The sequence below is a fragment of the Scophthalmus maximus genome, chromosome 11 (assembly GCF_022379125.1).
Source record: "Scophthalmus maximus strain ysfricsl-2021 chromosome 11, ASM2237912v1, whole genome shotgun sequence".
NCBI classification, from domain to species: domain Eukaryota; kingdom Metazoa; phylum Chordata; class Actinopteri; order Pleuronectiformes; family Scophthalmidae; genus Scophthalmus; species Scophthalmus maximus.
This window is the reverse complement of record NC_061525.1, coordinates 11439102-11460562: the sequence shown is the minus strand read 5'-3', so window position 1 is coordinate 11460562 and position 21461 is coordinate 11439102. Positions and strand designations below refer to the sequence as shown.

General features: G+C 42.1%; 1 protein-coding gene across 3 annotated transcripts in view; it reads right to left on the bottom strand.

Annotated features, from left to right (window-relative positions):
* The window catches only part of zgc:77784 (uncharacterized protein LOC402947 homolog), a 39493-nt gene extending 19221 nt beyond the window's left edge, over positions 1–20272 (bottom strand). For 2 of the 3 annotated variants that reach the window (XM_047335795.1, XM_047335794.1), the window contains exons 1-6: positions 19825–20272; positions 12242–12568; positions 5251–5408; positions 3630–3750; positions 3390–3528; positions 1854–1981 (exon numbers count right to left, since the gene is read on the bottom strand). In XM_047335795.1, coding sequence (XP_047191751.1) covers positions 1854–1981; positions 3390–3528; positions 3630–3750; positions 5251–5408; positions 12242–12568; positions 19825–19879 — 928 coding nt within the window. In that variant the 5' untranslated portion in view covers positions 19880–20272. The remainder of the gene's footprint in view (positions 1–1853; positions 1982–3389; positions 3529–3629; positions 3751–5250; positions 5409–12241; positions 12569–19824) is intronic. The other variant, XM_035623608.2, reaches the window with a different exon arrangement.
* Positions 20273–21461: the final 1189 nt, after the last annotated feature.

Here is a 21461-nt window from a genome sequence, read left to right as displayed (position 1 = left end):
GGCGAGCGTGTTCCCAAACGCTGAAGATGTTTCACACTTTCATCAACATCAGAGTGTTTTGATGATATTTTTTTGAATGTTGTTTACTTCATAATGCTGTAATGTCTTTCAACAAAATCTGTTTGTGTTGCGTGTGGTCTTGTGTTAGTCTCACAGACTTGTTTTTTTTATGGGGGGGGTAGTATTAGACTGATCTCATGTGTAATTTTAAGAAGCTCTCAGGTCATCTTTAGGGAACCTTTTTGTGGCCCCTGGTGGTTACTCTATTATTTTATCATTTGTACTACAATTTGATCAGATGATATAGTCTGTATTAACAGTTGATCAGTATCTATCAACATAGCAAGCAACATATTTGTTTTTCTTTTTTTTCCCCCACTGGAGACAATATGATTAAAAAAGGTGCCTAAAGCCGAGAGGGAAGGGTTTTCATTCTGTATGGACTTTGTGTTTGATCTACTGGTTATCTGCTGTTTCATGTTTGTTTGATTGTTCAACACCCCCCTGTGAGGTGTGTGAGCTCTCTTGATGTACGTAACTGTTATTGTACATGTTGTCCCTTTTATTTAGCAGTGCAGCAAAGAAATCTGGCCCCCTTACATATGCAGCACCAGGGAACCCCCTTATCTTTTTCTACCAAATTGTGTGTACAAATAACTGATTGTCGGTTGTCATGGTTTAGTGACACATTTAGGAAATCTGTTGGAAATCTGTGCTCCTTTAATAATAAAGCTATATTATTGTTCACTGTGTTATATCATGTGAGGATACATCAAAATGATTAACAATAGTAGTATATCAAAAAATCAACAGTATAACAATGCAATAATAATTTACGGTAAAATGTTCAGTGATGCAACTTGAGGTCACAAAACCATGTCCTTATTTAAAAGTGAAGACTTTTACTGAATTGTAATCAAAAGTCTTTCTTCTGCAGTTTAAACAACTGCAGCGACGAATGAGAGGGATTTACATGGTGTCACACGATTCACGCAGCAGATGTTTGTTTGATAGGAGAACTTAATCTGGTATACATTAAGTCACTATGTCTGAGGGTGACAGACTGCAGCAACAGGCACCTTGTCAACATACTAATATACCAATGGAGACTTACTTACTTACACCATTAGATTGATGGTTTAAAGACCATAATAAATACCATCGAGAAAAGAGTATTTTTTTTACCTCAAAATGAGTGCGCATAACATAAATGTCTTTTTTTTTTGTTGAGAAAAATTAAATGGAAAGTTAACTTACGGAACGGGCCAACTGGAATGATGATAGGGTTTGAAACACGATGGAGGGAGATGGAAAATTAATGAGATGGATGAAACGCTGAGCTCCAAAAAAACAAAAAAAAAAGGTAATAGCAAGGAAAATGGGGGGAAAAAATGAACAAGAAGCAGAGTGAATGAATAACTGCTCAGTTAGGATTTCATTTGCACGGATAAAAGCATTAGTGGATGAAGTCATCTGAGACAATTTCAACCAAGACACACACCAACACACACACACACACACACACATTGTGTAGTGATACAAAAAAAAGGGCAGAGAGAGCGAGGTGGCAAGAGGAGAGTGATAAAGAGACAGGAAGAGAGAGGGAGGGAGTCATGTCTTATTAATACTGGGACTGCTCTCTGGCAGGGAGTTAAAGCACACATCTCCCAAACATCTGTCAAATGGTATAATCCATATGGGTTAGTATAAGCTCCTGGCAGCGTCGCTGGACGGGGACTCACAAAGACACACTGATAAAAAAACAGAGCATTGGACAGGGAACAGCAATGAGCTTTTCTATGTTGTCACGTGTGCATGTGTGTTGTGTACAGAATGCATGATGTGTTTCCTACCGTGGACCTGCAACATGGCCGAGGCCTCTGTCTTGCCCACACTGTTCTCAGATGTGCAGGTGTATGTCCCTTCATCCTGCTCTTTCACACGGAACAAACGCAGACTGTTGCCGTTTCGGATTTCAAACCTGGGAACGAGAAGAAGAGAGATAATGAAAGATCTGACAGGGAAGCATAGCAAAAAATTAAATGGCCGTACTAATCTACACAAACGGAGGAAAATCTGCCAGTGGTAGGAGATAATATCATTTATTTCCATGTCAATCAACCTGTTGCAAGGATTTCTTTTTTACCAATCAGGTGACGTTATCTTGAAATGAGTGGAACCCTTTTTCCTTTCTGCTACTCCTTCTTGAAACAGTTACAAACGAGTATGATTATCTTGGCCCATTGGAGGACTTCTCACTGGATTATGGAGAAACATTTAATTTAACTGTAGATTAAATACATTTATTTTTCTGGGCAAAAATAGTTTAAATTATAATGCATGACCATCGTGCAGAGAGACACCTCAGCTGTCCCTGTCTATGCAAGGCATGAAGTGAATCAAATCAGTTTCATGTATTTAATGGACTCATACACCACAGAAGAAAACCAGATACAAGAAATAGAAGATAACAAGAACATAATAAAGCTCTTTAAAGAAAAAAATTGTCATCATTGAAATCACACTTAGCTGCTCTAAAAGTGGACTAATAAACTGAACCTGACTGTCACACCTACACACACATAAGGCTTCTATCACCAGTCAGGTCAAGTTACATTTATTCATATAGCACAATTAAAAACAACAGGAGCTTAGCCAGGGTAAGTTGCCTAATAATATAACTTCAAATTAAGCGTACAGACACAAGGGTTGTATCTATCTGGTATGAGTGTATTTCCAAAAATGTCTTTCTTCTTTACATAAATAACCAATAACTCTGTACTAAATCTAACCTTCCTATGTCTATTAACATCATAATTCAGTTTTCAGCATCAAATCTGGCATCAGTGTCGGCACCATATAGAGGGACAAACACACAAAACCATCGGCCTTAATTCATTAGAATAAAAAGAAATGATGTAAAACCTGAGATGTAAAACTGCGACGCGACATGCAAGTGTATACAACATGCATGATATCATTTCTAGGCTGTAATGTAGTAATTTGTTCTATGTAAGTGTTCATTTTAGAGTTTTATGGTATTATGTTTTAGAACAATATAATGTTGGAGAGCAAAAATGAATGTAATTGTTTAATAGGCTTAGCTAAATATAAATTATATTGAGTTTAGATGAAATAGGATGAAACTGGTCCCAGGAGGATTCTGCCAACTAATGAATCCTCTTTTCCATTTATGGATCTATATTAGCCGAACATGAATTAATGAAGAGTTACTCCACATATGTTTTCTGGGTCACATGTGCTAATAACGCAACTCACGACTCGACTCTGGTAAAACTGTTCTATTTCTTATTCTGCCTCATAAGTTGCTGTATGTGCATCACCAGTCCGACTCTCTGTTTGTCTATGCTCCTGTCTGAGACTCTCACCTCCCGCGGGGAAGCTCTCCTTCCTCCCGGCGCCATCGCACAGTGGGAGGAGGATCTCCGTGGACCTCGCACAGGAAGTCCACCGTCTCCTCCTCCATGACCACCTGGTTCACTGGCCTTCGTACCAACACGGGACGTTCTGCAGGAGGAGAGAGGGTTTCAAACAGAGTCCAGCAGGTGCTCCTTGGAAGACGTGATACTGCTGCACTAACATTTACAGCATAAATATCAGAAACTCACCGTACACCACCAGCTCCGCAGGGTCGCTGTCCCTCTCTCCGACCATATTTGTGCCCACACAAACATACATGCCAGCGTCGCTCTTTCTGGTATGAGAGATCATCAGTTTGCCGCCACGAATCTGAAAAACGGCAGAGAGACAGCTCAAGATATTGAGACTTCAGATGAAGACACCAGATAGATACAACTCAATGCTCATCCCGGCCTTTAAGGGAATAAAACTATCCACATTTGGATACCCTTGTCATAAATCATTAATGCTGCATATTCAAAGCACTGTATGAGTCATTGTGGTGTACTTTTGTACTGTGGTGGAGTGTAACTACGTACTATAAATACATTTTGGGCTTTACTTGAATATTTTCATTTTCTGCACGTTAATGTTGTGGTTCATCGCTGTATGTGGTTTCTTACATTTCAAAAAATCCCTTTCACAAACCAAAAGAGATTGTCGATTTTACACATGAGAGGAGAGAACAAAAGTGACAGCAGAATCACAGAGAAACTTTCCAGTCATTAGAAAACCAAGGTGTCCGCATTTAATTACAGCCTATTGAAACACTGTAAATGAGTGTCTCTGCCTTTCTCCTCGACTGCAGTCTGTTGGTAATAGATGGAGGGTTTATAAAGAAGTCCTGTAGAAAGACATGTTTTATTGGTGATTTAAATTACAGTCACTGTAGTACATTTTTAAAAAAAAACTAATTTTACCTAATGGTGGGACATGTATCCACAAAGTAATGACCAACAAAATAATTAAAGTAGAACTAAAATGAAAGTGCAACATCCTGCCCTCTTGATTCTACGCTTTAAAACATTATAAAAGAAGAAAAGACAGTCGGTACTTTCCATCTTATCTACCATTTCTGATGAGCTCAGAAAAAGAAATATTTTAAAGAATGGAGACAAATATATACTTTTACATTTTAAAACAGCTGGGCCCATGAGAAAGACATTAGTCAAATAGGACTTAATAATGCATTTGTTGGGGACTAGTTTTCAGCCAAAGATTCATCGCGATTTGGCGCAGTAGTAGGACACCATATGTTGGATGAGCTCAAAATAAACTATTATGGCTGTGTTAATTTTTAAAAAAAGGAACCTGTCACCCATTGTAACAGTGTGGCTCTCTGATGTATTTTTAATAGTCTTACACAATTAAGGTCTACAGCACAGAAACATTTTAAAAATGTAAGACATAGAGCACAGACATGCTCTGGTACCTGTTAATAATTTCAGTTCATTGTTTGCTTTGGTCTTTTCACGGTATTTATTAAGAAAAATACAACGTATGACCCGACCTACTGTGTCATATCACCCTATCTACATTTACAGTTAGAAAAAATCTCATCACTATACAATCCTTACACTCATTTAAATTTTTAATGGTATGCGTTCACACAGATTTATCCACAATCTCGCCTTCAGACATATATTGTGATTTATATTTGAAAATGTTGGGACATGTTGGGTTTAACAAATTTAACAACTACAAGGGCGTGTAGAGCTGGGGCCACCTAAGGGTCCAGTAAAGTTAGATATATTCATTCTCATTATTATACTCATTATTTTAATATGGAGACTTGACAGACCTCGCTCAATGATTTTTTGTTAAACTCACAGTGATGCGTTCATCCTTGGTGCTGACCCGGGCGTTGTTGCGTTTCCAGGACACGGTGGGTTCGGGGTGGCCACGTGGAGGCACACACTCTAACACAGCAGGCTCGCCGACAGCCACCACCACATCACTCGGGGCCTGCCGGAAATCATCTCTCAGGACTAAGATGAAAACACAAAGAAATCTAATTAAAGTCAGAGGCCTGGCCTGTCTGATGTTTTTAAAACAGAATGGAAATCAGACCCACAGATTGGCGAGCAGCAGCACAGAAACATGAACACTATAATCAAAAGAAACACCAATTTGTCTTGGAAATCAATCCGATGTGTTTTCTTGAGTGAACCATCTTCTTGCTGCAAGTTGAAAACAAGATTATTGAGGGGAAAGTCGATTGCTGTGTTTGCATGTGCACGAGTGCTCAAATCCTCGGCAACATCCTTGTTAGACTGTGCTCTTGTTTTAATGTTTTCCTACGCCCGTGTCCTACTCTCCTGTCTCTCCTGTCAGAGCAGATGAATAATGCACATCTTTCAGTCCAACGCGGAGTGAGCAAATCACAGCGCATTCATAATTTAGCTTGAATGTGAGGGAGAAAAAAAATGGCCCCCATGTTAATGAAAGGATTGTTTCTCTGTCCCCAAACGCTAGCTTCACATCAGCACAGCTCTGACACAAATTGAATCAGCACTGAAAGACTAAAGTCATAGCCACATCAACCCTGAGGTTTGCGACCCCCCGCCGCCCAGTGGATGGCGACAGGAGGAAAAGTTTGACACGGCGACCTTTGATATCGTCTAATCTTTTTGCTGTGATTGACAAAGCCTCTGAGTGAACTGTGAACCGGAGCCTTCTCTTGAGACCTGAAGTACAATGGAAACTCATGCTCGGATGCTGACAGGCTCACATTTTCAAACGTACATATACACATGCACACAAACCGTCATGATGGATCAAATCCTGTTGCTGTAGCCTACAGGCTATCTATTCCTCAACCAAAGTGTATGATTGCAGCATAATCAATGCTATCTATTTTTATGCTTTCATGAATATTTTAGTAATCTTTCACAGAGCTGAGAGATCAATTTACAAGCCATGGTAACACTTTAAACATTAACCCATCTCACCAACTCCTTAATCGTAATTGACCAATAACAAAAATCGAGCAGGCCTGGGAAGTTTTCAGGGCAGTGAACTTTATTTTCGTAAACCAAAAATGGAATGGATCAAAGTGCTCCGATGAAAGCTGCAAACATAATCATGTAACTAGGTTACTACAGTTGTAGCCTCCGATTATTTTCAGAGGCAACGGAGCAGCTGTTATATACACATATATACATATATATATATATATATATATATATATATATATATATATATATATATATGTATACATATATACACACATATATACATATATATACATATATACATATATGTATACATATATATATATACACATATATATATATATATATACACACACATATATATATATATATATATAAATCAATTGAAGTACATGCACTTAGTCCTAAGTATTACATATGTCACATTAACTACCACACCAGTTCACCTGACAGGTGTATGTCAATATGGCAGCCCCTGTCTTTAATACAACATCAATATTCACACCCACTAGTCTTGAATAATTACATCTTTTGAAGTGACTTTATCGCAGCTATTTCAAGATGGAAAATCATTCTTCCCTCTCATTTGACTTCCATAACTGTCTTGGGTAAACGGCTTTGAATATTCCAAAACTTAGTGAGGTGGCAGACAGTTTTCCCTCATGTCTGAATTGGACATCAGTCAATCTGTACATTCGCCCTTTTCTTTTTAACTCTCTCCGTGATATGAGTTCATCAATCACACACCACCTGCCTACTCAAACTGAACTTTATCTAAATTAGTTGGAAAGTTATTTTTTACCACATGGCTGTCTTTTCTTTCCGTTTAATGCCGTGACATTTCGGCTAAGGAGAAGGGAGAAGTCTTTACACAATGAAGACTCATTCAGAACATCTAACCTCTTTGACATTATTAAATTTCTCATTACCCTGCAGGAATTCTAATTCACAGTCAAACACTATGATACATCTCAGAGGAGGTGATGAGACCAGCGGTTTGAAGGGAGCATACCACGGACGTCTCCCACAGAGATGTAAAACACCTGAGGATCCTCACAAACAGGGCAAGTAGGGAGCCTTTGCAGATGCTATAGCAAAAACATGGGAAGACTAAAACCAGTAAAGGCACTCACACTGGTCCCAAAGGTCTGTTCACCAAATAACCCTGACCGTGTTCACTTGGCTGCCTGTTTCAAATGTTTTTGCAGAGTTGAAAGGCTAAGAGAAAGCGCTGCATTATTTTTAGACCTCGGTCTGTAAGGCCTGGTTAGATGAGCGTGCAGAGACCTTTATCTCACTGCCATGGTGAAACACTGCCATGAACTAAACTGCACACACATGCACACATACACACACCTTTAGCTTTTGAAACCCAGAGTCCCGGGGCCCAGACGTCAGAAAGTGGGACATTTGAGGGGTTGAAACACATCACTACCCTCAAACGCTACGCAACACGAACTCCGACATTTTCTTTGAAGCTGTGTTCAAGTTAATGGGATCCCTCCTTGCTCCAACTTTAAAGCCTCCCATGCCACACACAGTTTCCCATGGGTGTTTATGTGACGATGATCCCACCACAGAATTGGGGACAACCCCACCCCTACCTGCTCCTGAGGGGCTTCTGTCCATCACTTAACTTCTCGGACATAACATGACTGGATCTCTTAAATAATCCCCTAAACAGGCCCTGTGCTCTCGCCTCCATCCGTCCACACTAGGCTCAGACGGGGAGCACGGTTACCGCGGGGCAGCTGAGGTTGGACTGTGGCTCTGCAGAGACAAATCCTCACTTCCCCCCGAGGCACTTCCTGTGAGCTTAAATAATGGCAAAGCAGGGCTAAATGATTTCAGCGGTTTCATCATTTCTTCTGTGGGCACTATTCTGAGAGCACACATTCATTTTCATAACTTTAATATTTCAGGGATACACAGATTAGGAGATTAAACCCCTTGAGAATATTCATCACTCGATTTCTAAGTGACATTTATCTCTATAATGTAATACTTGGTAGAGAGGAGCTACAGAAAGGCCATCTGTTGTGTGTTTTTGGAAAAAAAATGAGCAGAGGGAGGGAAAGAGATTAATCACCAGAAAATGCATTCACGCTGCGTATTACATGTATAGTGGCTGATTCGTGTGGTGTATTGTTGACGTTGTGCATTCATTGTTAATTAATTGTGACTGCAAATCATGCAGCCACAGGACAAATTACTTAACAGTTCGCAGACCATTTACAAGCCCAGCAAGTTGACAGACACATGATGGCTGAGTGTGACAGACAGGACAGGGAAAAAAATTAAGTTTTTGTTCTGAACAGGAGTTGACAGTGAGTGGCACAGACTGAGCAGAGGTCAAAGGACAGCGCAAGTGCATTTCTTTAAGAGCCTGAGACGACCCAGTGCCTGCATGGCTCCTATTGTTCTTTTATTTCAGAGAGCACTAAACCCGTTAGAGATGGTCTAATCCCATTGCCATGATACTGCCCTGTCATGGCTAATGGAGGCTTTGCCTACAGAGAAGAGAGCTTTAATCCATTGTCTGATGGAGGATGAGTAGGGACTATGGGAAACATGGTCTGTATATTAGAAACCCATGAATTCCTCCACTTTCCACAAACGTAATGATGTTTCATTACAAAGAAGCATTGCATGAAGACAACGCAGTCTGGTTTATTAGTTGGCTATAATCCAGGGCTCACACGTAACCACAGCTCTGGTGATTTGCTCAAATGCAGTTGAATGAAATATAGGCTGCCAACATTAAATGCATCCAGAAGAAGATATTCTAAAGTGCATGTATAAACTGTATTCATCAGGGATTATGCATATATCTGCAGATTCTCGCCAGTGAAAAGAGAAAACATAAAGCAGAAGAAGCCAAGAAACAAGCTGCAACCACTACTTTGATTCCTTCTTAATCCCTCATCAGGAGTAAGAGGAACATCTGGCTCTAAAGCCTTTTAAGCAAGTTTTATTTTTTATTTGTCCTACTTTATTCTAATCCTGTCACACCATGTGACCGTCTTCTCACTGAGATGGGCAGACGTTCACGAATTTGAAATAGACACTACAACTGTTTTCTTTTAAGGCCCCCCAAAAAAACTGTTTGGAAAAGGGAGGAATGGATTTCACTCAATTCCCACTGTCTCATTATTCTGGGTTTTCAATAAGCCAGGCAAGTCATCTGATCAGTGGCAGCGTACAGTGAAAAAAAGGAGAGAAAAAGACAGAATAATGACTGTTGCTGGCAACCAAGTCCCTCACTATGGGGCACTCCAGAGGGGAGCGCCAGCAGGAACACAATAAACATAACTTGTGAACTCTGCAGGGCTCCCCAATAAGAAGTTTTACATTAACTTAACATTTTACAGCATTTTTTTTTACTCTATTTGACTTTATTAATCAGCCGTTGATTAATGGCTTTTAACGCCACTTTAATCAGTAACACTTAAATTAGCGTGTTAACTACAAATGTTAATTGTCAAAGCAAATCACTAATGTTTCCAGAAGATACATGTCCCTGCCTTGTAAATTCACATTACTACTTGCAAACCAAACAATTTTTTTCATAGTTTGACCTGCAACACATTCATGAGGACTATAGTCAGCTCCTGTTCAAAATAAGCATCTGGCTCTCGCTCAGCCTGTTTCAGCTCTGATGTCGCTCTCGACTGTAACACTGCCAGAGCAATGTGAATCATGAACCAGCAAGATAGATGTGTATCTCCACAGATAACATGGACATAGTGAGTGGCGCAAGCCTGTGAGTGCACTACAGAATAAAGTCTTTGTCATGCGGCACAATATATTATGGATCATTCACTGGCAATTAATGTGTAATTAATGTGGTTAAAACCAGGTTAGTGCGTGTGCCGTATGCAGACCTGTATTTACAATCGAGCAGATGCATCGGTATTAATTACTCCTCAGTGGGAGTTAAAAGCTCATCCTCCTCCCACCTGTTGTCCCTCAGCCACTTGCTTCACAGCCACCACACACAGAGAGACCACCATCTTAAAACTGGCCCCCTCATTAACACGGCATACTCCCCCCACCTCCCTGCCAGAGCTAATTGGGTCACTATTTACCCCACAGTCAGCACAACCTCCCACAGAGGGGAGGGGGAGTCTAAGACCACCACCATGCTGGTTTAGCATATGCCCTCGCTATAGCCAGAGGCAGTGAGATTAGAACAAAACAGGCACTTATTAATACTGTTAGTCACTCCAGGCCTGCAGGTGAATCATCCCTTCACAGATATGACTGTACTGTATTCTGCAGCTCCACAAGAAGCTCAATTTCAACAACAACAACTGTTGGCACGTGACTATATATGCATTATATCTTCTCCCAGCTTGGATATTCACATGAGCTGCAGCTGCTTATGGTGCCCAGTATTTCGGTATATCCGAGGATGCTGTCCCTATTTTTGAACACGAGCTACAGATGCGGCCGGTCAGCCGTGAGCACTTACACACACTGACACTGAGGAAGCCTCAATATGGTGGGAGATAAGACTGAGCTCAAATTGCTGTTTTGTGTGGGTTTTTCTTTTTTTCTTTTTTTTTTTAAAGAGGACAGTTCGACCTTGGTAATCTGTTATGCTCCTTCCCCTAATCAACCCACTGACTAATCCATTTCCTCATGTCAAAGAGAGCTGCAGTTCAGCCCAGGGCCGAGCCACACTGGCACAATTAAGAGGGAAGGAAGACAATGGCACGTGTCCCAGGCCAAGGAGGGAAAATAATAAACGCGGGCTCCTATTGGGAGCTTTTTATTTCAGTGCGCGTTCTGAGATATGAGAAAGCTCACACTCCGCTGCCGTACTCTTCAGCAACATGTCTGTGCAGAGAAAACACAGCTTTGCTTTGCTCACAAAAATGATCCTGTTGGTTCACAGAGAGGTGACTCTCAGGTGAGGTTATGATTAGATGGCACTCATAGTGGAGGTCTCAGTGACACACAGTTGCAAGCTTAATGTAATTTTCTAAGACAGTAAATATGGCTTCAAGTGATTAATGTTAATAAACAAGAGAATATTGTCATTCATAATGTAGACATGATGGTCAAGCAGGTAGAAGTCATTTAAAGGGAAATTCTGGCATTTGTCTGCATTTGTGTTATTTTCCTATATTCCTACATTAATCATGATGACATTTTAAGCAGCACCTCCATTGTAAAGATATGGCAAACCCAGACTGGCAAGCAATGACAGCGATAACGGCAAGAAGCACGAGCAAAAAATCACAGCTTCTAAGACAAGGAAAAGATCTAATCTAAAGATATTTACAATAATAAAATGAATAGAAAATATAATAGTAATACTATTAATAATAGGCGCACAGAAAGCTGTATTATTTTCACATTCATGTTACATTTATAGTCCCCCAAAAAGTGTTAATGGTCTTTGAGCTGACTTTTCTTTCTTTCTTTTTTTTTTTTAAAAGTACTGTAGTCAAAATACATTCATTTACCGTCACAGTAAGCTAAAATTTGGAACAAATCCACTGGCCAGCAGCTATTACTGAATTTATCTCCACCTACACCACCATCTTTTATTTTGGGGGTTGCTTCCTACACTGTGGTTTTCTCATGTCATTATTTTTAAGCACAGCCATCTCTCCAGTGGACCTCCATAAAGCTGCCAGCTGGCTGCAAAGAGACCTGTGACAAACTGTGAAGCATCTTCCTGCGCGCGCGCGCACACACACACACACACACACACACACACACACACACACACACACACACACACACACACACACACACACACACACACACACACACACACACACACACACACACACACACACACACACACACACACACACACACATAATAGGACAATAACAAATAACATTACTTACTGGCCACTTCCAGTGAAGCATTGCGACTAATGGCATCTCCCAGGTAGTTGCGGGCCACACAGGTGTAGACGCCTTCATCGGGTTTGCTCCGCCTTCCATGTACGATGCGTAAGAAGAAGAGGGAGCCACTGGGCAGGAGCATGCGGTGAGAACGGGGGTCATCTTTGTCAGTCTCCACGCGCTCACCATCTTTATACCACTCAATGCTGGGAGTGGGTCGGCCCTCTGCCTTGCAGTTGAGGGTGGCAGGCTCCCCCTTGGAGACAATGAGATCAGAAGGGTCCTCCACTATCCGGGGCGCGCCATCCTCAAACCGTGCCCGGGACCCTGTAACGTGGAGATGTGGACAAATGTTCACCAAAACACTTGTTGTGACAGCGCAGAAGGCAACAAAGCCATTTGAAAGGTAGTTATATCTTTCTTTGGAGATGGCAGACAAAGACACAGACTGTGTCTTGGGATAAATTTGTGTGCAGCAATGCAGTGAATCATGGGCAATCTCTCTTTGAAAGTTGACTCTGAATTCAGGGACATAGACATATTCCAATGACAACTTGTAATATCCATTTACTCTTTTGCTATTGTGCAAACGGCAGTAATATTCCCACCTTTCCTCCACAGTGGTTTCTGCTGCTTTCTAGCAAAGTGAGCACACACTACTCTGCTGCAAAGTATTTTCAAATAGATGCCACATGTACCGAGGATGAATTCACCCATGTGATATGATAATGGCCAATCTCTGTGTCAATCAGGACTGTCGCAGAGGCAGACATGGTAGCTGGAGGAAAGGTGGGAATAACACAGGCAGACCAGGCGGGCTGTGAGAATAAGGCAGCGAGAGATAGATAACTCCCATATCCCTCTCTCTGGGGATCCATTTTCCCTTGGCTGTGAGGGAAAGGCTCACTGCTTCAAGACCTAAGGTAGGCTTTTAGAGCAAGACCAAATGTCTCTAACAATGTGTTACAGTTAGAAAAAATGAATTATTCAAAATGCTGCTGCTTTTAGTTTGGTTCTGAGGAACAGATGGTCTCTCCCTCAGTGTAGTAAAAAAAAAAAAAAAAAGGACAGAACAGGAAATGGTCACTGTGCCACTGATTATTGTGCTGCTCTGTCTGAGGCATTATTTTCAGCACATAATCTAGACTGCTTGAAAGTCCTACATTATCAGCGGAGCGAGGCAGTCAGCAGTAACCCAATGACACACATGTTGTTGCACATGCTGCCGTTACATTATACTTAAATTTGAGGCATCAGGATAAACCCTCACTTTTCTGCTGTAAGCTGATTTATGTCTTTTCATGAACTGATTAGATCCCTGCGGGCCAGGAGTCGCCATCACGGCAAAGACCTGAGGTAAACATCTACAGAGCGGTGTGAGCGGGTCACAAGCCAGGACAGATTGCTCAACACTAATGCAGGATCTGGATGAATAATCGGGTCGGTAAACTGTGTCATAGCACTTCCAGTTAGTAAAAACACACTTATATGTACAAGTATATGTGTCTATAAGCTGATCCTCGAAGATATCCTAATGTGCTTTCCTTCAGATTATATTTCATCAACTCTGTATCTGCAGGGAGCACATATTGACACATCTGACTCGATTTTGACGGAGGGTCTCCACAGACCGGCGGTGTCCTGGTGGTGAACTGTATTTTTAAAGCACCGCAAGAGGATTCAATGGCAGTTTCAAATCCCAAGTCATGTAATACGGTTACATCACACTGAGCTCCCTTCCACTTCAGTTTTATTCCAGAAACAAATACTGAGAGAGAGAGAGTCGACCTCTTCAAAGTGTCACTCCAGTGATTCAGTAACGGGCCAATTGTGAGACACAAAACCCAAAATGGTGAAAAAACTGATGCGGCACAGGCCAAAATTGAATAATCAATAATACTGTCTGATGAAATATGGGTCAATATCCATTGAATTTGCATTTCATTACTTTTAATAATGGACTTCTGTATCGTTGTTGGTTCAAGGGAGCTTATTATAACTAGCTACATTTCATCACTGAGCAACATCCAGCGGCCATGTGAGACAGCATCAATCTTTTCTGCAGAGCGACATGTAAACGTTAGGGTGACGTAACCCTGTAATGGCCGTTGTGGTTGTGACGGGAGCAAAGGTGGAAGTCAGGTGAAGATGTTATAGGAGGTCGACACATGGGTTATACTGTATATACAAAGAAAATCAACTTAAGTGTTTGCTCCAGTAATTGCATGCTTCATGTTTTTGGTCTCCACCAACTCCTGAGGGAAATGGTTTTCACTGGCTAAATGCTCCACTGTTTTCACCCGCAAGTTGCCATCTGTGTCTGTCTGTTGATTGGTTCCCAGCAGGTTGAAGGTCCATCAGTTATTAGAGCTTTTTTTTTTGCTTCAGCAGCTGCTTGCTGTGGCTGCAAACACAATTGGTGAGAATGGGGAAACTAAACCAAAAACAAAACCGTTCACTTTTAGACATCTAATTCATATTAATTCCACGGAATCTTCAGAGCTGTTAGTAAATATCACTTCATCCGCCCTGTAAGAACATCAATCTGCCATTAACAGCATCATTAAAAATGTATTTAAATCCTTTTACTATCCACATTCATAATGAGTCTCAGTTCTTCAACGTTCCCTCTCCAGGGTTTATGAAATCAAGCTGTCCTTGTGTGTGTCAGCTCCCACTGATAATCCTGGTTTCTTTGAGTTGGTCTGAATAGCATAAATGTCACCCTGACAAAATCTTGTATATTCATACCTTGTATTCACTGTGCGAGCGTGACAGACGCCTCGGAAAATACTATGGGTAATAATATTTACTGATTCCGACAATGCAGACACAGTTGAGCATTATAAGCAACATTTTTTGTCACCAGGGGGATTATTAATAGTTACGTGGGCAACAGCAGAGTCAATGCTGTGCCATGTTGATGCATTGTGGGGAAAATAGTCGCGTCAGAAAAAGAATAGCAAACAACTTTAGGTGGTCAAAGTGACAAGCAACAATCTGCTCCGGTGACAAGTGTGCAATCATTAAAAAAAAAAAAGGTCCAAACCACCTTGAGCCTGACAGCGACATATTTTCTCTGAGAGAGGGAATGTTTTCACAGCAACGTTAGCTTCGTGACAGGAAGATTGTGCAGGGACGGCTGAAAGCTCTCTCAGCTCCTGGTTTGACATGGAAAAGTAAACATCTAAGGTCATAATAGGAACCTCAGAGAAGGTAAGTTTTTAGTCGGATCATAACCACGACCTATTACAGCCCACAGTGGGCTCATGATCCGACTAAAAACAGTGCCTTGATTTGTGTGAGAAATATTAATCTAAGGGTATTCTGGTGTGAAACAACTATCACATTGACAAGGGATGAACAATTAGGGGAGGACCGACCGCTGATGTTGTAGGGTTTCAGGAAAAGGTCAAATAAACACAGAAAAAAACATGCTCCACAGACAACTGCTTCAGTAACCCGAAGCTGTTGATTCACAGACTCCACAGTTTTCATCGAGACGTTCGACAGAGTTCTTTATTAAGACAGCAAATCCACTTCAACACAGGCATTCATTCAACAGCTGCGTGTCTAAGGTTAAAAAATGAAACAATTCCTTGTGGAATAGTTATGAAACATGCAGCAACATGGTGCCAAAGACGACTCGGTGCAGACGACATCAAATGAACCCCTTTTAAACCCATATGAACTTCAACCAATCTCACAGACCTTCAGCACAACTCATGCAATCTGGAAGGACACTGTGAATGAGTGTGCCCGGCTCATGCAAGGTCTTCACTGTGTGGTTCCTCTCAAGGCTCTGCTGCCTACAGATGAGTGTATGAGGGCGAGAGGCAGCTGTGCTTTTCACAGAGAAATATTTTAAATTTGCTCTACTCATTTGTTACATGTTGAACCTTTATATTGAGATTGGTGTTTCCTTTCTTTTCCTGCCCGTTAGTCATTAGATTTCATTTAGTTTTTCACTGCTTCCTCTTCTTCCAAGTTGCCATGGCTTCCGATTTTTTGATGGATCCTTCCATTACTCGACCAATGTGTCGATCACACCTCAATGACCTGCCTGAGTCCAGACAGCTTTAGTGGTAATTCTCTGTGGGCTCATCACTACGTGACATGTTGTTTTGCCATTGTCAATTGGCACATTGCTGTTATAAAAATATTGATTATAGCAGGATTAATTTGTACCCACAAACAGAAGCGTTGCTGGTGTCGTTTAGATTGAATGTCTATATGAAACTCGTCATGAAACACTGTCAATAAAGTCTGTGATGAGTGTGCGGGATTCTTAGTTTACTGATTCTTAGTCACTTTTCTGTGGTATTAATAGAATTAGAGCTACAGACCCATTATGATTTGATCACGTGTATGGTCAATTTGATGTGATAATTGTCATGGCTGCTGCTGATCTGTGAGAGTTTTTCCATTTCCTCACATAGAAAAAAAAACAAAAAACATCCAGAGAAAGCAAGATGCCGAAGTCAAATGAAGCCCATTATTGCTGTCTCTGATAGACAAGTTATCGCATCGCTCCTAATTGCAAACCCTGACACACGCCCACATGTTTGCTCGTGGCATCCCCTCCATTCCTGCCTCATCTAACTCACAGAGTGAGCAGGGTAAAAGCTGAGGGGCTGATCAAGATCACGTCTTGAAAAACCCTGTTGATTCAGGCTATATTTGGTGTTTCTTGTCTCCTAGCCGTTGCATTACATAACAGTGGCCGCTTTCATTAATTAGTATTTACAGATATTAACCCTGCATCCTCCCCAGGGGCAGAAGTGTACTGCTGTCACGCTAATGTGTGAGAACAACAATGCCGCAGAGGGACGTCTTGTCATGCTTCAGACCTCGGTGCCTTTCAGACTCTTAAAAGAACCTGCATCTGTCTGAGTTCACAGCTTGATTCCTCCTGTGGAACACAACTACCTGACAGGCGGAAAGCTCCGGACTAACTTTACATGCTTTCACGTGCTCTCACTTTTCAATTGAGACGGCAGCAGAAGGCTGGAAGCCTGTCTGTAGGGCTGTCTGCAGAGATTTACTCGTGTCTTTTTCAATTCCAATTCATTTACATACTTAAAAAGGGCAAAAACACTCAAGGAGTGCTTGTGACATTCGCAAGTAATCTCTGCGGGGAGGCGATAACGTGCCACAGCAAACTAGATTTCAAAAGCAGAGAAGTTCTCCCTTCTGGCATCAGTCTGGGCTTTTAGAGCCTTTGTTTGGCAGCGGCCCTCCTCGCCCGTCATCTAATCTCTGAATGATGTCATCAGCGGCTGTACCAGAAGTGGGACATCATCAACATCCGGCAACATGACTCAAGCTTGTGGCACATTTAGACGACTAACCATGTTCCGCAGTGGCTTCATCATCCTCCACGGTCATTTCATCATGAGGGGCTGTGAGAGGCTTTAGTCAGTCTTCAGCCACATTTGTCACAAAATAATGAGCGGGAGGACGGAGTGGACACAAATCACCAGCTAAGGCTTGTTTGGCATCAATTAGTTCCACTGCTGAGTCTGAATGCAGCTCAAGATAACATTGAATATAAGTGTCTACACTGATGGCATATTAATTGAGATTTGCAGTGTGTGTGTGTGTGTGTGTGTGTGTATATGGGGGGGTGCATGCATGCGTACGAGAAGCTCCTGTGTTAAATTGAATGCAGTTTGTGAAGGTGACAGTTGTTTTTCACTACAATCACACAGAGGTTTGAGAAAACAGAGACTAAAACCCCAAACACACATATATAACTGACTCAAATCTACAAGTGGGGCATTTGTCTTATCGCGACTCCCGCGGAGGTCATGAAGCTGTTTTGAATCCTCTTCTCTCGAGCATTTTTATGAAAATGCAAATCACTCTTTGGGAAATGTGCAGTATAATCGGTGTGGGTATGAGTGGAAATACTCACTCCAGATGAATAGATGTGGGCAGATGTTGTGGGCGTTGAAAAGTATCTTTAACGTTGAGAGGTGGCACAAGTACTTAATAATGAAGCAGAACGAGTGGGGAGAGGTGGCACAAAGCTAAGAGCTCAGGATTTACGGTGAAATTGTAGTTTATCTATGTAAAATAGAGCGAGACCAATAACTTGGCCGTATGTCAGATGCTATTACTTTGCTGTAGATATGCTGGTATCAGTGTATATGTTCACTGACTGACAGGAAATTGCAGTGCAGAGATGTCAAGCGTAGGCAAGGTTTATTTTGGAAGATGTCCTGCTTGCTAAGTATATGACTCTTCAAACCTTCTGTAATTAATTTAATATTAACAGTGGATTACTATTTCCACTTTTGTTTGAAAGTGGTCACTCTTAAATTGACAATCTCTCAGAGAATCATCGCCTGGCTCCACAGACGCCCTCAGCTTTCACGGGCTTCTGACATCTTTCAGCTCATTGTTTTGGTTAACTCTCATTTCTCTTTTAAAAACCTGCTGTTCTCTACCTGCAAGCCACACATTAGCAGATGGACAAAGTGGTGACTGATTTGTGAACTGATTTGTGAACACAGAGCATTTAGCGACTAAAGACAGAAATATTTCAGCAAGGAGTTGGTGGAGACCAAGAGACTTGACGTTGGACTTACAGTTGACAGATAGGCACGGTCCCGATTTAATGCTAATAACCTCTGACTACACGGTTGTGTTTTCATTGCTGTCTGTCTGTCAGCATAACTCAAAAACGACAGTACCAATTTATATATATATATTTAAAAAATACGTCAGCCGCCTTCTCATTTACTGCCTTTGTCGGCATGTTAATGCCACCAAACCTCTATCAGTGGTAAAGCATGAATGGAACAGACATCATGATTTATGCACCACAACAATAACAAAATTGTCATAAAAGTTCTATCAATTAATCTGGGGATGAAAAAAAACAAACATCTGCACTCTTGTGAATTGTTTTTCTTTTGAGCCCTGCTTTTATGTGGGCTTTGGATTAAGGCTTGGGAATGTAAACTGTCATTAGGCCAATGGTTAAAAGATATAATCCCTTTCTCAAAGGTAATCAAACATGAGCTTTTAAAAGCAGCAATTTTCAATAACAAGTGTGCATCCCCGTAAACCTTTTTTTGGAGGGGGGCCTTGGGCATGTCCAGACTGACACACTGTCACTGAGAGTTCCTGTGAGCTGAAAGCGAGAGCTAAATGTTTTCACTCTTCTGCTCCAGCGAAGCCTCCTTTGACCTCTTCTGCTGCCTAATGGCATCCATGTGTGACCACCTCAGAGCTCCTGGGGGGGACGGGGACAAAAGGTGCATCATCTTGGCATTCACTACCGGTGGCATTTAAATAATACAAATGTATGCATGTATGCATTATACACACATATATATATATATGTGTGATGTGTTCAGTTGCCACAGCTGTCAGGGAAGGGAATTCATCTCACGTGCTTCTGGAGTGACGGAAAACACGATAGGACAAGTCAAATGGGCGACACCATGAGGCAGTCACGCCATATGGTCAGTGTGTGTGTGTGTGTGTGTGTGTGTGTGTGTGAGGGAGAGAGAGAGAGAGAGAGAGAGAGCACATTTAAAATACATGTCCTCTTATTTAAATTGATGTTTTACCTGAGGTGATGGTGATGAATGAGACAGTCACAAGTAGTACATTTCCAAAGTTCATCTCCACACTCTCCGGGTGTCAGATCCCGCTGTAGTCCGCAGCCTCGTCCACTTCGGACTATCAAACCTCCCACAGCGACGAGATCTGCCTGCAAACCGCAGGTGAACTGAACCGATCTGAAATATTTCAAATGAATGAAATCGCCCCCGGATGAAAGAAAAAAAAAAAAGAAAAAAAAAAGAAACTTTGCCGTCACTCCCAGAAGGACGTGAGAGCAGCACCGCCCCGGAGGAGAGACCTAATAACTAAACTCAGCAGCATCACTTCTCCATCCCCGCACGGTCTCTCCCTGTATCTCTCACACACAGAGAGACGTCTTCCCAAGATACACTGCTGCTGCTGAAAACACGATCAAATAAAGATCATGAATAAAACAATTCCCCTCTCTCTCTCTCTCTCTCTCTCTCTCTCTCTCTCTCTCTCTCTCTCTCTCTCTCTCTCTCTCTCTCTCTCTCTCTCTCTCTCTCTCTCTCTCTCTCTCTCTCTCTCTCTCTCTCTCTCTCTCTCTCTCTCTGCTCGGATCCGGCCAGTTGCAGGTCGAGGCGTCAGTTAGTGCGAACACGAAGCGCCGCACACGCCGAGCTGCGCTGCGCTGCGCACTGAGGAGCGCCGGTTTAAAGAGACACACACACGCCATCTGCGCCCCGCGCGTGGACGGGAGAGTCCTCGGAGGACGGGACGGGACGGGGACAACGCAAAACTCAGAGGAGGAGAGCTTTGCTGATCTTTTACTTCTGCGTTGTATAATTAGAACAGGGTTAATATGGGCCTCGCACTGAGGCTCGGTGTGGCAGCTTATTTGGGGTCAACAAGTCAGTGTGTGCATTGAACACATCCCAGTCAAAGATGAAGTGTTTCAGCAATAAAAGGGGACTCATTTTAAATGTTCGAACTCGCCTCTGAAAACAACTGACATGACATACTCAAAAAATTGGGTCCAGGCTGCGGCATGATTCCTTTGTTTGATATGGACAGGCTAACTTGATCATTCACTAACTTGCACTTCTCAGAATCCAGGATCTAATGTGAAGCCTATCTGTGACATATTTGTGATTTTGTCCTGCTCTTGCCATGGTGCTTTTTCATTCCGACAATGTTTATTAATAAGCACACTGCACAAGGAAAATCAACTCCTTGACACAATTAGTAGTTTCTGTTTCATCATCATTGCCACCATTGTCTCTGCTGCTGCTGATGACGAGCATGTTAACGGTCGCCTGCCTCCTCACCCCCAAAGATCGTTGCGCTGCTGCTTTTTATCCTCCACTGTCTGATCCTGCATGTGGTGATTTATTTAGCAGCTGTTGTTTCACACCCACTCCACAATCTGTCCCTGCTGGAGCCTCTGGTGCCCAGCCCGGGGTCTCCCACTTGGGGAGTTGTGGACACACATTGCTCCCAGGGGGGTACGAGCTCCGTTTCACTCGCTCCCCCTCCTCCAACGCAGACCAGACCGGTTCCTGGGTGCTGTTGCTTCTTCACTCTCCACTTCATTGTCTCCATGTCAGGCTGCGGGGGCTCAACGTGATGGAGAGTGACTTTTGGACGGTCAGACGCCTGCTCTCCTTTGTCCACCCTGAAT